The sequence below is a fragment of the Orycteropus afer genome, unplaced genomic scaffold, assembly GCF_000298275.1.
Source record: "Orycteropus afer afer isolate SDZICR_OR568_19922 unplaced genomic scaffold, OryAfe1.0 scaffold00034, whole genome shotgun sequence".
Lineage (NCBI taxonomy): Eukaryota > Metazoa > Chordata > Mammalia > Tubulidentata > Orycteropodidae > Orycteropus > Orycteropus afer.
The window spans coordinates 2930566-2947465 of NW_006921621.1; the positions used below are offsets into that span (position 1 = coordinate 2930566).

A 16900-nucleotide genomic window follows, 5' to 3' on the forward strand; every position below is an offset into this window, starting at 1 on the left:
CCACCAGCCACTCCTCGGAAGGAAGGTTGGGCAATCCTACTTCTGTAGTGATACTGCCTCGGAGGCCCAAGGAGGGGTCACTATGAGTCAGGTTTGACTCAACGTCACATAACAACAACAACAACGTTGACATGATAGTCATTACTCTTTTCTCTATGAAGGCTGTAGGAACTGGGTCACTCTTTTCCCCTTCCTCCTAACTCTGCCATGATCCTTGTCCAGGTGCATAACTCACCCAAAACCTTGACAGTTCAACTCCTCTCAAATCGTCTCTAAAATACGTGACTGAGAAGTCTTCAATATATTTTAGTTGTTGTTGTCATGGATGCCTTTTCTCTATTCTACCTTACCACTCACTTCCACAGTCATTGGATAAAATTTTCATCACCATCTACAGCAATCTTCAAAATCATGAACTCAAGCACCCTACTCTCAGACCATAACCTCACATCTTTCTAACTCATTTGTTTTAAGAGTCCTTTCATTGTGGCCTTAAATCCATTGCCATATCTACTTTTTTTTTTTTTTTTTGCTCTACATCATCTCTTCTTCATTTCCCTACTTATGCAGTTCAGATTTATTATGTTGTTAGGTGCTGTTGAGTCAGTTTCAATCAGGGACCCTATGTATGACAGAACAAAACACTGCCCACTCCTGCATCATCTTCACATCATTGTCATGCTGGATCCCAAGACAATATTATCCTATAAGAGGGACAAGTCCTTGGAGAAGGATATCAGGCTTGGTAAAGTGGAGGGTCAGCAAAGACGGGGAGGAGGCTCAACAAGATGGATTGACACAGTGGCTGCAAAGAGGGACTCAAGATTTACTATGCTTCATTATAATTAATTCTTTGCAAATATCTTTAAAACCTGTGACCCTCTATCTCTTTTTCTCAGTCATCAGTCTAAGAATCAACTAATTAAGATATACATCAATCTCTCCTATTTGTCTTTGCTATCAAGGCATCCTCTGTAGCACAGACAGACCTACTGTGAAGATAATAAAATTTAGATGTCAAGGTCCTCACTTGCATGGATCCCTTCCAAAAACACAAAAGGAGTCCTAGCAATGTTTTCACAAAGTCCTATATTTTTATGAAATTTACAAAGTAAGATATTTTAGCTGCAATTGGCTAAGGCATCACTCTCTTACCACTATCAGTTTCCCTTCATCCTAAGTACTGTAGGGTTGAGTGACAATGGAGGTGGCCATAAAACATTTTTAGGGTCTAGCTAAGAGAAAGTTGAGTGTGGCATATATTTGACTTAGGTTTAAGAGGATGTGGTTCTTCTTGTGCTTCACGTCTATGTAAAGTTGTTACTATGCATCTGTGTTGACTTACCCAGTGTAGTGACATAAAGGAGCTGGGCTGTTGGTCACACTGTGATATACACATCTCCTAAAGCACAAGAAGAAAGTGAGAGGTGGAAGAGAATTAAGATTTGAAATGACAGTTCCAGAAAAGTTAGTCTGTGTAAATTTATTCAAATATTCCAGCTCATACAAGAGAAGAGCTACCTAAGAAACATCCTACATTTAACAACAATTCTAAACATTATGCAACATTACCAATAATGAATTATGAAGCTGAATGATACTCTTCTAAACTGCCAGTGACAAAAAAAAAAACTAATGTTAATCAACAAGGTTAAAGAAATGGATTTGTCTTTCTGTAGAAAACATTTCAGCATTGTTGTTATATGAAGAAGCAGTAAGAAAAAAAAAAGTACAGGAAAAAAGTAATACAGAGTTGTTTTAGATCATTAAGTACTAAATATTTTTCCCCTAGATTTTCTCAAGTTTGTGGTATATGCATGAGACTTTTTAAATTTGTAGTTGTTGTGATTTCTTTCTCATTCTAAATAATATTCATTCTCACTACTAATTTGGATTAAAGGATTTGTACCTGTTTACATAGAATAGTTCCCATTCTATAAAAAGTATTGATTCATTCCTTTTCTACAATGACTGTCTCACAATATTTTCTCAATCCACCAACATTCCACCTAAACTCCCTCCTCTCATCCCAACACCCAACATACATCCTTACACTTGACTTTCTTTTGATGACCTTGCTTCACCTCACACTTCCCAGCATATGGGAGTGGTTCCAATTTTCCATGAGGAAGCCCCCATCCACCTACACAACACTCCAACCTTCCTTCCTGCTCTATGGAAGATAGTTTCAACCAACCAGAACCTACTTTCTTTGACCCTGTTCCGCTTAGCCTCTTAAGGCGCTTATACCTTCAGTCACCTACTCCTTCCAACCTCTCAATCTCTCTCTCTTAAAGGGTTCAGTTTTATCTGTAAAACATCAGCTTGTACCTAAATACAACAATGTGTCTTCTGTTTATAGTGCATTCTGTGAAGGTCATAGCTGTGAATTTGTTGCTCTTCAAAATCTCACATCTTGAGTGTCAGACTGATTTACTTCAGTAAAACTAATGGTTAATTTTATTTATTTATTTATTTATTGAAGAGCCTGTTTTTCATCTCAAGAGATGACTACATCATTATTTGGTGGACTCATTTTGATTTTTTGTTTGTTTTAACTTCAGTTAAAAAGGGGAGATTCTCTAGCTAACCACAATAATTACCAATATGTGATCTTTTTTTTTTTTCACCCAGAGAGTAAATCTTACCTGTGTGCAGCTTTATCTCCTTTACAAAGAGGTTAAGGCAATCCCATCCCAACTGTGTCATTCTCATATGACTGCCAAAGAAACCTAAGCTCTGGTTTTAGATGCAATATATCTTTCCGAAGTCTAGATAAAAGTATAATTAATATGGTATTTATCACAGACTGTTTTTTTGCACAGTGTTATCCTTGGATAGCAAGAAAATATAGACTATATGATTTTGGAGAAAAAGGTATCCTATTTTGTTTTATATTTTATTGAGAAGAACCAAAGAAACGATCTAAATATCCTTTACACTTGGATCAAAATGAGTATGTCCTCCCTGTGGTGGTGGTAGTGGTGGGGTGGCTAGGAAGGAAGGCATGGTGTGAATATTTATAATAACAAATGTTTAATAAATTCTCTTTTCAATAAAGTGATACTAATTATCAACTATGTGAGGGTTATAGTGAATCTCCAATCAAATGTCACAGAAATTAGAATTCATGTGGTTTCTTCTTGGTAACATGTTCATATATTGAGTTAAAACATAAAAGTGGGAGAAATTAGCAATAGAAACAATATGTGTAATTGACATTGCACTATTGTTGTTGTGTTGTGTGCCGTCGAGTCAGACCCGACTCATAGCGACCCCTGCTTGGGTTTCCTAGGCAGTGTCACTATGGAAGTAGATTGTCCAACCTTCCTTCCGACTAGTTTCTGTGAAATCAGGAAGGTACCTAGCTAAATTTAAGCAAGCAAATAAACATTTATTTGAGTACTCATATGTGCCTTCTGTTTAATACCTAGTTTCAGCACAGTGTTTAGTAATAACAATAAGGCAAATTCTTCATATTGTTGAATGGAGGGGTGATACAATTAATAACAAAATCATCTTTCTGTAAGAAGGTTAAGCATATATGAAATATCCCAATAAATATTTATTCAATTCCAGAGATTATAATCCATCTCATACACAATTCCATGTGGTTAGGAAGTTTGCTTGTGACAATGGTGCTTCAGTGATAGAATTTTCTAAAATTCTACCATGTGGAATTTCCAGTTTGATTCAGGGCCAGTATACCTCAAGGGCAGCTGTCAGTGGATGCTGTGTGTTGCTGTGATGCTTAAAAGGTTTCAGCAGAGTTTCTAGACTGAGAGAATAGGAAGAAAATCTAGGCCATCTACTTCCGAAGAATCAGACAATGGAAACCCTATGGACTGAAATGGTCCTATCTCTTTACATGAGGTTGTTGTGAGTCAGGGGCCAACTTGGCAGCAGCTAGCAACAACAGCATAAAGATTTGACAGTGACATTTCATAATCTACCACCTTATTCCTAAGCTTGTTTATGGACATACGGCCTGAGTCCCAGCCTCTGGAGGAGGTACAGATGCTCCATCATACACTCATCTGGCAGAGATCCTGCACTTCTTGAACTCTCACTTTCCAACTTCCTCTGCCCCTTTCCCCAATTCAAACCCTTCTCTTTTCTCTTGTATTATTCTCCCTCTGGAGTTCCTGCCTCCTCTGTGTCCAGCCTCCAACAGGAGATATAACCTGCTTCATCAGTTTTGCTGTTGAAGGACTAATGACCTTTGGATACTGAAGGCAGAGATAGGTTGGGGGAAAAAGCCTTCATGGTGGGCTGACTTCTGGGTGTAAGATATATGTATGGATAGATGAATGGATAGGTGGATGGGTGGATATATGGATAGATAGACAGACAGATAGATAAATAGATAGATAGATAGATAAACAGACAGACAAGCATCTCTATTACTGGATCTCTACGAAAATACACATCCTATTGGTATAACTACTATACATGATTGCTCCAAAGGAGTGTCTTGAAGATTGTATATCATTACTTCAGAAGAATACTTGAATCATATTATAAATGTTTTTTTTTTTTTCCCTTAGAAAGCACCTGTTATCAGGAATGGAAGTACAGAAAGAGAAAAACAACTTGTTCCTATGTGCATATTTATTTAATGAATGAATGAGTCAAGGAAAAAAAAGTGCTATCACATTAGAATCTTCTGTGAACAAATCATTTATGTGATTCAGAAACAGAAGAAAATGTGACTTTTTAGCCAAATTGTTAGCCATAATTTCAATCTTATGGTTTCATGTGTAATAGTTGGATTTCTTACATTATTGATCTATCATATATTAGCATCCAACCAGGATCAATATTCATAATAACATTTTATAATACACTTGATTATCATTGTTATGATGAATTGAATTAAAATGTACTTGAGCTAGAGAATAATAATCTTATAATTCAACACCTGTAAAGAATAGATAAAAGTTTAAAGAATCAGTTTTATTTCTGAAAAGCACTTCACATATCAATAAACTTATACACATTAATTATCTTGTTTGAGATGGTATGCTGAGCCCTTTGGTAATTTAATTATGAGATATAGTCCCTGGCCTTGAGAAATAATCCCTTAATCTCACTGATTTCTGGTAAGGTTTTACAGTTTATCATAGTACATGGTTAGTTGGTAGCAGAACATGATTGAGAATCCTGTTAACTAGGATAATGATCCTTTAATTTGAGGATCATTCTAAAATTTAGCAATCTGTAGGAGTCAAGCAGGTAAGCATGTTCAGCTGCTAACTGAAAGGCTGGTGGGTTGAACCATCCAGCCACTCTGTGGGAGAAAAATGAGGCAGTCTGTTTCCTTAAATATTTACAGCCTTGGAAACCCATGGGAACAGTTCTCTGTCCTATAGATTGCTATGAGTTGGAATCAACTTGATGGCAAAGGGTTTGGTTTGGCTTTTTGTAGAAGTCAATTTAAAAGATGTTATATGTCCCAAGAGAGAACAGGAAAAACAAAGCCAGAGGTCTATAAAACTGGATGGATGTGAATGATGGTGGTAACTTAATTGATGACATCAGCATGCCTGAAAGAGGATAAAAATCATATAAAAAGAAGGAGAATAGGATATATAGTTTAGAAAAGGGGAACCAGTGTGATTCAAGAATTTTCCATGAGGGAAGGCTACCTAACTATCTCATTTAGAAAAGATAAAACTGTAGTAGGCGCTGGTGCATCAGGGTTTCAAAGCACAATTTCCATGGTCATTAAAATCATGCAATTAATTACTTTCATCCTGATTCTATGCTTTTGAAGATGATTCTTGATTTAACATTTGAGATTTCATATTATATAATTATAGAGAGAAAGCACATTATGTAAAAGTGACCATTCTTTTGTATTTGATAATTAATTTTTAAAAATTAATAATTTGGTATTCAATTTAATAAATTCAGTTTCTTTAGAGATATAGAGAAATTCAGCTTTTCTGTTGTATCTCATGTTAAATTTCAAGGTGTCTATATTTAATCTAAATTGTTGAATTTGTTGGCATAAAATTATTTGTAATAATCTCTTATTATACACTTTGTTTATAGGATGTGTAGTGATAATCCCTCTTTATTCTTGATATTGACTGTGTTCTCTTTATCTTCATTAGTCTAGTGAAGGGTTAATCAATTTTATTTCCTTTCCAGGAATCAACTTTCATCTTTGTTCACTTTCTCTGTTTTTCTTGTTGGGTTTTTTGTTTGTTTGACTGATTGTCTTTTTTGTTTACTTATTTTGTTTTTAGTCTGTTCTCTAATTGATTTCTGCTGATACTTTTAATTTCCTTTCTTCTAATTACTTTGGGTTTGCTTTGCTCTTCTTTTTCTAAATTCTTAAAGTACTATCATCCCATCCTATTGCTATTGAGTCATCTGACTCATAGCAACCTAATAGGACATTGTAGAACTGCCCCATAGTGTTTCCAAGCCTGTAATCTTTATGGAAGCAGACTGCAATCTTTTTTGTGGAGCAGCTGGTGGGTTCAAACTACCAGCCTTTCAGTTAGCAGCCAACCATTTAACAACTGTTTTACCAGGACTCCATAAGTCCTACCATAGATCAATGAATTTAGGCATTTTTTTCCCTAATATAACCATTTAACACTATACATTTCCTTCAAACTATTGTTTTAGCTGCATCCCACAAATTTTGATATGTTGTGCTTATGTTAGCATTTGGTTTGAAATATTTTTTAATTTCTTTTGGTTTTTATCATTGGATTTTGACCAGTGGATTATTTGCATGTGTGTTATTTACTCTGTTTGTGGTTTTCCTCACTATCTTCCTATTATTGATTTCTAAATTAATCTAGTTGTTGTCAAAGAACATACTCTCTATTTTTTCCATCCTTTCAAATTTATCAAAATGGTTCATCAGTCCTGCTGCTGAATAGAGGACTAATTAGCTTTGGATACTGAAGGCAGAGATAGGTTGGGGGAAAAGCCTTCATGGTAGACTGACTTCTGGGTTTAGGATATATGTATGAATAGATGCATGGATGGGTTGATAGCTGAATAGATAGACAGACAGACAGACAGATAGATAAAGACACAGACAAGCCTCTCTGTTACTGGATCTCTATGAAAATAGAGATGGTTTGTCTTGGTGAAAATTGAAGAATTTTTGTTTTGTATTTACTTGAAGAATATGTATTCTACAGTTGTAAGGTCTAGTGTCTATAGATACCAGTTAGGTCAAGGTGGTAAATACTTAAATTATTTAAGCATTTTTTAGGTTTTGCTTACAAGTTTCTGAGAGAAGGATATTGAAATCTCCAGTTGTGATTATGGATTTTTCTATTTCCTCCCTTTAAGTCAGTCAGATTTTGTTTTGTGAATTGTCTACCATTTTATCACTTGTTTTCTGCTTTCCCCCTCTGTTTTTTTCTTCTTCTGTTTTGCTTTTCTTGCTTTCTTTCAGAGTATTTGACTATTTTTTTTTTTTTTATAATTCCATTTTAATTTATCTGTTGACCTTACAGCTATACTTCTTTCCCTTAGTATTTTAGTGGTTTTCCTAGGGAATCTCAGAAAAATAGAGGTTTTTACACTCTACTTAGAGTTGAGTGTGGTAATACTATACCATTTCATGTAAAATATAGGAATCTTGCAAGCATATAGTCCATACAAATCCCATCTTTTCATGTCATAGTTGTAATATACATTACTCCCTGAGACAATAGTTGTTGCTTTTAAACGTTCTATGCATTTTAAAGAAGCTAAGAAGAAAATAGAAATAAATTGTATTTACTCAGATATTTACTGTTTCCTGTCATCTTTGTTCCATCTTAAAGACCCATGTTTCTATTTGGCATCATTAACTATCCTGAAGAAATTTTGTTTGCATTCTCTTGACATATATGCACCTACTAAAGGGAATCAAAATATAGTTGGTATCCAGCCGAGGTTTGAAGGAACTCACTGCTTTATAGGGTAAATACTATTGCTGAATAGCTATAATTCAGGTGATGATACTCACTGTGCCAAAGAAGTTCCTGGTATAGATCTATTGGGCAATCTCTTCTATAAAGAAAACGCCTTGGAAACCCAAGGAGGAGTCACTATGAGTCGAGATCAACTTGAAAGCAATGAGTGAGTTATTAATAGTATTTCTTTTATTCTTAAGTTTCAAGCTTTGGATGATAAATACCGTGGTCTCCATTTCATTTATAAAAATTAGGATACCGAAAATATCACCAGAGTATGAAATGCAATAGGCAAAATAAAACTTGTAATTACAGGATCAGGGAGGGGATGGCACTTGAGCTGCCATTGTAGAATGTAGAGTATCAATTATACAATGTAGACTTGTATGGTTGGTGCAAAGAATATCATGAGCAAAGTCATGACAAGAATAGCATTGGCTCATGTAAGGCATAGAAACTAGTCTAGTTGGTTTGGAATTTGGGGTTTGTATGGAGAGCAGGAGGAAATTAACTTGGACAGTTGAGCCCAAATGAGAGAGTGAGGGGTGGAATACTTGAAATGGGAAGGAAACTTGGAATGTCTTGTGAAAGCAGTGGAGAGCCAGTGAAGAATGTTTTAAGCAGAATGATATGATCAAGTTAGTACTACAAAAAGCTGGCTAGTCATATTTCAAAAGCCCTTTAAGGTTTTAGAGCATCACCAGTACATCTTTCTGTATATTTTTGCATTATACACACACACACACACACACACATATGAATGTGTCTAAGGTACTCTTATAATGAAGAATATATTATAGAAACAAGTGAAAGTAAGCTTGATTATATTTTGTTATTTTGTTTTGGTTGATAGTAATGATGATGATGATGATGATGCAGAGGAAATAAGTGCCCTACCTACAGAGTAACATTTTAGTAATTAATTTTATTGATACTGTGAGCCACCTTGACATATATTTCTAATTGTATCATTTGGAAGGAAGGATATAAGAGAAGGTTAGATCATGCTCAAATGTAATATTTCCTACATCAATAGTAATTCAATTTTCTTGTTCCAAACCTTAGGCTATTTTGATGAATTTGCACCAAGGCACATTCAAACTATCTAGAAAACAATACAGGACAGTGTTGTGGATATAAATTTTAAGTCAAAGAAAACCTATGCTCATTGGAGCAGAAAATATTTCTGTGGATTCAGAACAATATACTCTTAATTCTTAGAGAGGAGAATTGGGAATAGGTGGGGATAATGAGTCAATGGATAAAGCTTTCTTTACACGTGTTCTTTTTGCACCACGTTCTCAACTTGTTCTACTTAATGTCAACAACTCCCAAAATCACTTTCTTTTCCTCTTCTTGCACTTTTTTAGTTTTCATCTATAGGGAAGGAGAGAAAGTGTGAGAAAATTATATGGTCTGACACTTGCAGTCCTTTACAATATGGTCACAACACACCACTTCAATTTTAATGTATGTCTATAAATTCTCTGGTCCAGCCCATCAATTTACCTCTCCTTCCATTGACTCTAATCTTATTACCCTCTTCTTCCCTACTGTTCTTTCATATGGAGCCCTTAGTGATTGTTTCTTTTCTTAATTCTTTTACTTATTCAACTCTTTTTACATTTAGCTACTACATACACTATTAACTGTAAAAAAGTATATATTATGTAACATATATATTCAAAACAGATTTAATAGTCTTAAAGGTAGGCATTTTGAATCCACCAGCAGCTCCACAGGAGAAAAATATAGCAGTCAGCTTCCATAAACGTTGTTGTTGTTATGTGCCACTGAGTCAGCCCTGACTCATAGCGACCCCTCCTTGGGTTTCCGAGGCAGTATCATTACGGAATTAGATTGCCCCATCTTCCTTCTGAGGTTACAGCCGTGGAAATCCTTATAGGGCAGTTTTAGCCTGTCCCATAGGGTCATTCACTATGAGTTGCAGTGGACTCCATGGCAATGGTTTAATGCCTTTTATATGTAAAACCATCATCTTTAAGCACTTTAAGCACAGGGATTATGTCCTAGGCTTCTTTATATTTCCAGGATCCAGCATAATTTAAATGTTGAATACATGTTTCATGAGAATATAGATGATGCTGAAAGTGATGGATTACAAATCATCTTTGGAAAATTGTGGCTAATATGTCAATTGATGATTTTCCTTTATTTTATAGGTACATTTAGAGAAGAACCGAAATGCACATACCAATCACTGATGCAAGGCTACATCTGCAAACAGACTGACCAGGTGGTTTTAATTCTTGACAATGCTGATGCCACTTGGGTGATCAAAAAATTATATCCAGTTGTATCTGTCACTGGTGGTTTTGTGGATACCTTTAGTAGTATGAATGCCCATACTGTCTGCTCTACCTCAGAGTCTGTATCTACTTTCTATTCCATTTTACCTACCAGGCAAATCACCAAGGTCTGCTTTGCGGGTGAGACTCCTCAAGTTTTGCGTTTTTCCCTTTTAGGGAATGAAAGCACCTCCAAACTTCTACTAGCTATATTCTATCATGAACTCCAGAGACCCCTTGTCTTTATAAGAGAAAGTTTCATTCCGCCTACTCTGGTTCAGTCAACTTCTTCACTGCTGGATGAGTCTGTTGGTGCTAACCACTTCACCATCATGGATAACCTCTTCTATGTTGTCCTACAAGGAAAGGAGCCTATTGAAATACGCTCAAGTGTTTCCATTCATTTGGCTTTCACTGTGATCTTTTCAGTCCTGGAAAAAGGCTGGGAAACAGTGATCCTTAAAAGACTAACTGACTTCTTACGGGTTGGCCAAGACCAAATCAGAATCATTCATGAGATGCCTGGCAATGAAGGGACCATAAGGGCCATATCTGATAATAGGGCAAAAAGAAGACGCAATTGCCCAACTGTGGCTTGTGCCACTCATTATAGAAGATTTGGTCAACGCAGACCTCTCATGATAGATATGAGCTCATATAGCATCCCATCACCAACAACTATGAAGACTATCTCAAGGGTGCTGGTCATTGAAATTGGTGATTTGCCAACAGAAAGAAACACAGAACTGATTCCACCTCTATCAAGTAACATATTACAGAAATTGGCTTACCAGGTTATTACTGCTCAACAGACGGGGTTGCTAGAGAATGTCCTGAATGTGACTGTTGGGACCTTAATGGTGACTCAGTCAAAGGGAGTCATTGGCTATGGGTAAGTACTGATTATAACAACACCTAAATGAGGACAGATTTCTTGGGCCCATGTTACAAATGTCAGTCTACTTAACAATGAATCACATAACCAATTTGCTTCTTAAGATAAGAATAAATATTTAAATAGTCACGCAGATTTAAATTCTGTTTTAAAATTCTCAATCAGATCTCCATTCTTCATGATTATTCTGTTGTTCTGTTGTTGAAGAGGTTATATTTTGATACTTCCTATGTAAAAATTACATGGGAAGAAATTTGTCTGAAGCAACAGTTTTCAGTTGATTAGTTCATTCATTCATTCACTGAATTAAAGTAGTAGGCTAGGTTTTGGGGTTGCAAAGGTGAAATAGATATGATCTTTGTCCTAAGGAACAAAAATGCTATTTATCAGAATATCATAAAGTGGGAACTAAAACCTTAACACTGAAGGTGGTGGGAATAATTCTGCTTGTAGGGACTGAAGAAGGATCTTTGAGAAAATTTTGGAGAGATGACCAGGAATTCACTAGGCTAGAGCAGTGACCCTGATTGGGTTTTACTAAATATAGGGTTATAGTGCTACCTAAAGGATACCTTCATCAAATACTGTAAGGCAGGAACATCATTGCTGCCAACTATGTTTATGGTACAGACCTATGTAGTACATATGATGTATATTATGTTATATTATCCTGACTCTCTACAAATTTATATTTTGAAGCCCTCAAAAAAATATATCTCCAGTACGCTTTTTATAAGAATACTTACCTGAGTATTTCATGTGCTTAAGAAACATAGAAGTGCATGAAGTATACAATAAGGGGATGGCAAGTGTAGATTCCTCTCACTTGCATAGATTGAGTTAGCCAAGAAGTGAATTGACTAGCCAAAATTCATCTAAGACATCAGTCACAAAATGAAACACATCAGTCACAAAATGAAGTTAAAAGTCAATGAGCCCCAAATTTTTGTAAACATTACCCAACCAAACCCATTGCCATCAGCTTGATTTCAACTTATAGTATACTATAGGACAGAGTAGAACTGCCCAAGGCTGTAGATCTTTATGGAAGCAGATTGCTGCATCTTTCTCCTATGGAATGACAGCTGAGTTTGAAACACCAATCTTTTGGTTAGTAGCCTAGCACTTTAACTACTGTGCCACTAGGTCTCCTTCCCAAAAATAATAATAATAATAATAACAAACTCATTGCTGTCAAGTCGATTCGACTCATAGTGACCCCTCCTTGGATTTCTGAGATAGTATCTTCATAGGTGTAGATTGCCCAGTCTTCCTTCCAAGGAGTGGCTGGTGGGTTTGAACCACCAGCCTTCTGGTTAGCAGTCAAATGCCTTAGGCACTATACCACCAGAGCTGATACTTTAATTTGAGAGACAAATATGAGCAGGTCATAATACTTAGGAAACAAATATGAAAGTAATCATCTCACAAATGTGTGCTCTGTTTGGTTATAGAAGACTTTGGAAGGGCAAACATGGATCATTCATATAAATTTGTCAGGATCACTGAAAAAATAAGCACAAATATATACACATTTTGAGTTGATATTGGGTCCCTGAAATAGGTAAAATTGTTTAGATTCTGGGATATTTTACTCAAGGAATTTTTAGAATGTGCATATTCTTTTAAAGTAATTATGCTGTTACTGCTTTTTCATCTTATTTATGGTGGTACTAATAAGGAAGCAATTAATATTTAATGGATAGTAATTACTTCTATTCAGTGTTCTCCAATGGATATGGTATTCACTATAACTGAAGTGAAAGACAAAACTAAAAAAGAGATGTCTTCACACTTCGGGGTATATTCAACTAATATATTGATTACCTTTTTATACACAGAGCAACTTATCTGCCACTATGTTAATTTTTTCTGCATGTTGCTGTTTAATCAGCATTAGACCTATTTATTGTCTTTGTGTGATGGTTAAGATTTAACTTTATTATGTCATTCCATCCCCTTGCTCTCTTCCCTCCTCTGTTCTCTCAAAGTAGCAAGTAACCAGTTTCCATCTTTTCACCTGTGAGCCTCATCCCCACTCTCTGAGACTCTGTAATGCCCCAAAGGCCCATACCTCTCTAGTTCAGCAGATCATTTGGTCCCTCTTGATCTTTATCCTCTTCTAAAGAAGCCCTGGTGGTGCAGTGGGTAAAGCACTTGGCTGCTAACTGAAAAGTTGGTGGTTCAAACACACCAGCCACTCCACAGGAGAAAGAGGTGACATTCTGCTTCTGTAGAGATTTACAGCCTTGGAAACCCTATGGGGCAGTTGTTCTACTCTGTCTTACAGGGCTGCTATAAGTTAGAATTGATTTAATGACAGTGGGGTAGAGGTACATGGGTTATGATTCTTGTATTTAACTAAGTCAGTTACAGGAAGCTTTGCTTTCCATCTTCCAAAACTTTGTTGGCCTCTGTTGTCAGGTATCTCCTCAGTTGTCTTTTTTGTCTGTATTGATTTACATAATTTTTATTCATGTCTATTCTTTTGCATCATGTTAGTGGAGTTTCGCTGAGTTGGAATTGACTCAATGGCAGTGGGTTTTGGTAGAGGGTGCAAAGATAGACACATGTGTTCAATCTACATTTAATAACTAGAGGTTCCCCATTGGGATCTTATTTGTACATAAATTTTTTACCTACAATTTGGCAGGACATATTTTATATTACTTCCCTTGTTTAGTAGAAACTTGATTTTTGCCCTCTTCGATGATCTATCCTCTTTTCTCTTTTCCCTCCTCTCTCCTGCTTCATTTGTCCTCATGTTGTTCTTTTTGTTAGGTGCTATCCAGTCAGTTCCAACTCAAAGAGACCCTATTACAACAGAAGGAAACACTGCCAGGTCCTGCACTATCTTCACAGTCATTGCTATGTTTGAGCCTCATCGTTGTAGCCACCGTACTGTCTCAATATGTTTTGTTGAAGGTCTTCTTCTTTTTTGCTGACCCTCTGCTTTATCAAACATGATTCCTTCTCAAAGGACTTTACTATACTGGGGGAAAAATCTTTAAACAATATTCTTTCTTGCACAATAGCATTAGAGATATGTGCATCTTTTATGGATATTTAGCTATTGAAATGCCGAAGCTATCTGTGGTGGGGCAGAATTCCTAAAAAGACCTCCCAAAGATTTGCTGCCCTAATCCCTGGAACTTTGATCACCCCGGTGATTACATTATGATATGTGGCACCATTGGCTTTAAGATCAGGAGACCATTGTAGATCATCTAGGCAGACTCAATCTAATCATGTGAACTCTTAAAAGGGAGCTATCTTCTGCTCTGGCAGAAGAGGAAATCAGAGAAATCCTAAGTTTGAGAAAGGCTGAATGTGTCATTGCTGCTTTGACGATGGAAGGGGCTACATGATAAAGAAGGTGGGTGGGCTAGAGGAGTAGAAGGTGGGCCTTGGCTGATAGCCAGCAAGGAAACAGAGCCCTCAGTTCTACGATGGCAAGGATATGAATTCTTCCAACAACCTGAGTAAGTTTGGAAGTGGAGTTTTCCTAAGAGCCTCCAGCTAAGTAGTGAACACAGCTCTGCCTATCTGGACTCCTTACCCATGGAAAGTAGGAGATAAAATGGGAGGGGGAAGCCTACTGCCATCCAGTCAATACTGACTCATAGGGACCCTATAGGACTGAGTAGAACCACCCCATAGGGTTTTCAAGGCTATAAATCTTTGTGGAAGCAGAGTACTTCATCATTCTCCCAAGGAGGGCTGGTGAGTTCAAATCGCTCACATTTTGGTTAGCAGATGAATGCCTTAACCACTGTACTACTAGAGCTCCTTAAGAGGGATGTAAGTTTGTACAGTTATAAGCCACCAAGTTTGTCGTGATTTGCTATGCAACAGTATAAAATGAATATCCTATTTCACATAAAGTCCTTTATGATATTGCCATGGACCTGCAGTTAGTTACGGGCCCTGAAAACAGTTGAAGGTGTAGCATGTCACTGTGAGTGTATATATCTCTGTGTGTGCGTGCATATGTATGCCTGTGTACACATCACATTACTGGCTTTTTACGTCTTCCTCCTTTGTGTAGGGAGCACCTTATCAAGCTGACTTGGAATAGAGATGAAAAATAGGGGAGACAGTAGGTGAAACAAGTCTATTGACATTCAGTCTCATTTAGCATTTCCTCTTCTATAATCTTTCCATACCCCCAGGCATGTGCTTTCTAGGAGGCAGCCTTTGGCATATGCAAGGACAGAATATTTCTGTCAACATGGGAAAATGTTCTTTTCAAGATAGGTTATAGCTGGCAGAGTGTTTGTTCTGGAAGAGATTCCCATGTTGTCAGCTTCTCTCTCCTCCCCATGACAAATCCCCAGCTTTACCATTAAAGAATGTTTCAACACATAAGGACCCCTTGGTAGCAAAATGGTTAAGGGTTTGACTGCTAACTGAGCAGTTGGAGATTCGAAACCACCAGCTACTCTGCAGGAGAGAAGGCCTGGCAATCTGCTCCCATAAAGATTAAAGCCTAGAAAACTCTATAAAGTAGTTCCACTCTATCCTAAAGGAGCTCTGGTGGCATAGTGCCTAAGGCATTTGACTGCTAACCAGAAGGTTGGTGGTTCTAACCCACCAGCCACTCTTTGAAAGGAAGACTGGGCAATCTACTTCCACAAAGATTTACCACCTTGGAAACCCAAAGGGGTTTACTATGAGTAAGGATTGACTTGATGGCAAAGAGTTTGGTTTGGACTCTATCCTATATAGTTGCTATGAGTCAAAATTGACTTGATAGCACACAGCACTACAATACAAATTCATTACTTTGTTGAATTAGATAGGTGGCAAAATGACCACAATATTATTTTATTTATGTGCCTTGTGGGAGAATGAGATGTTCTGCTTAAGCAAACTTTTTACAATTAAAAATTTTTCCTTTAATCACTAGCATTTTTAAAAAAACTTTAATCTTTTTTATCTTAAACAACAACAACAACAAAACAGATTATATATTATCCTGCCTTATTAAATGGATAATAATGTAGACCATTCACATTTTTATTGATGATTCATGGTCATCATTAAAACTATCATTTATTTCACAGCCCTGTTTCTGTGGTGATGCCCTTGGGGACTATTGTTCTTATAGTAAATGGCCCCAGACCACTGCTTCTTTGATTCTTCTTCTGCAGTTTATATTTTTTTCTGTTTTCCCTGTGAACAGGATGTTAATTGTAATCTATTGCTACCGTTGGAATAGCTCCATCTAGTAGTTCCCTGCCCTCATGCACAAGTAGTTCTAATTTCAAAATTGATCTTTTCCTAGATCCATAGTACCTTAAAAGCAAATAAGATTAAGAATACATATGATAAACTCCTAGGAAAATAAAGATTCATGAAGCTACATTTCAATGTCTTTTAATTCCCCACACATTAATTGAACAGCTGTTATGTTAAAAAAAATTATATGGCTCATGAAAATCTAGAGATTTAAAAATTAATGGACAGACAAAACAAACATCTACTCAACAACTTAATAAGAATATGTTATGTTCATCTTATATCCTATAGCTATTACAAAGAAATAATTAATTCAACATATAACTTCTTAACCATTAATCTAGTTTTTCATAAAATTAACTTGAGTATATTTTAATCTTAACAATATATATTATGTGGTCAAGGCTCCAGCTCTCTGTTACATCCTTCAGAGTACCTAGGAGCTCTGGTAGCATAGTGGCTAAGACACTTGCCTGCTAACCAGACGGCTGGCAGTTCAAACCCACCAGCCACTCCTCGGA

The 16900-nt window shown here is 36.5% G+C and overlaps 1 protein-coding gene across 1 annotated transcript in view; it reads left to right on the top strand.

Annotated features, from left to right (window-relative positions):
* The window catches only part of PKHD1 (PKHD1 ciliary IPT domain containing fibrocystin/polyductin), a 774619-nt gene that overhangs the window by 690389 nt on the left and 67330 nt on the right, over positions 1-16900 (top strand). The window contains exon 60 of the mRNA XM_007936280.1: positions 10118-11135. Within this exon, the coding sequence (XP_007934471.1) occupies positions 10118-11135 (1018 nt within the window). The remainder of the gene's footprint in view (positions 1-10117; positions 11136-16900) is intronic.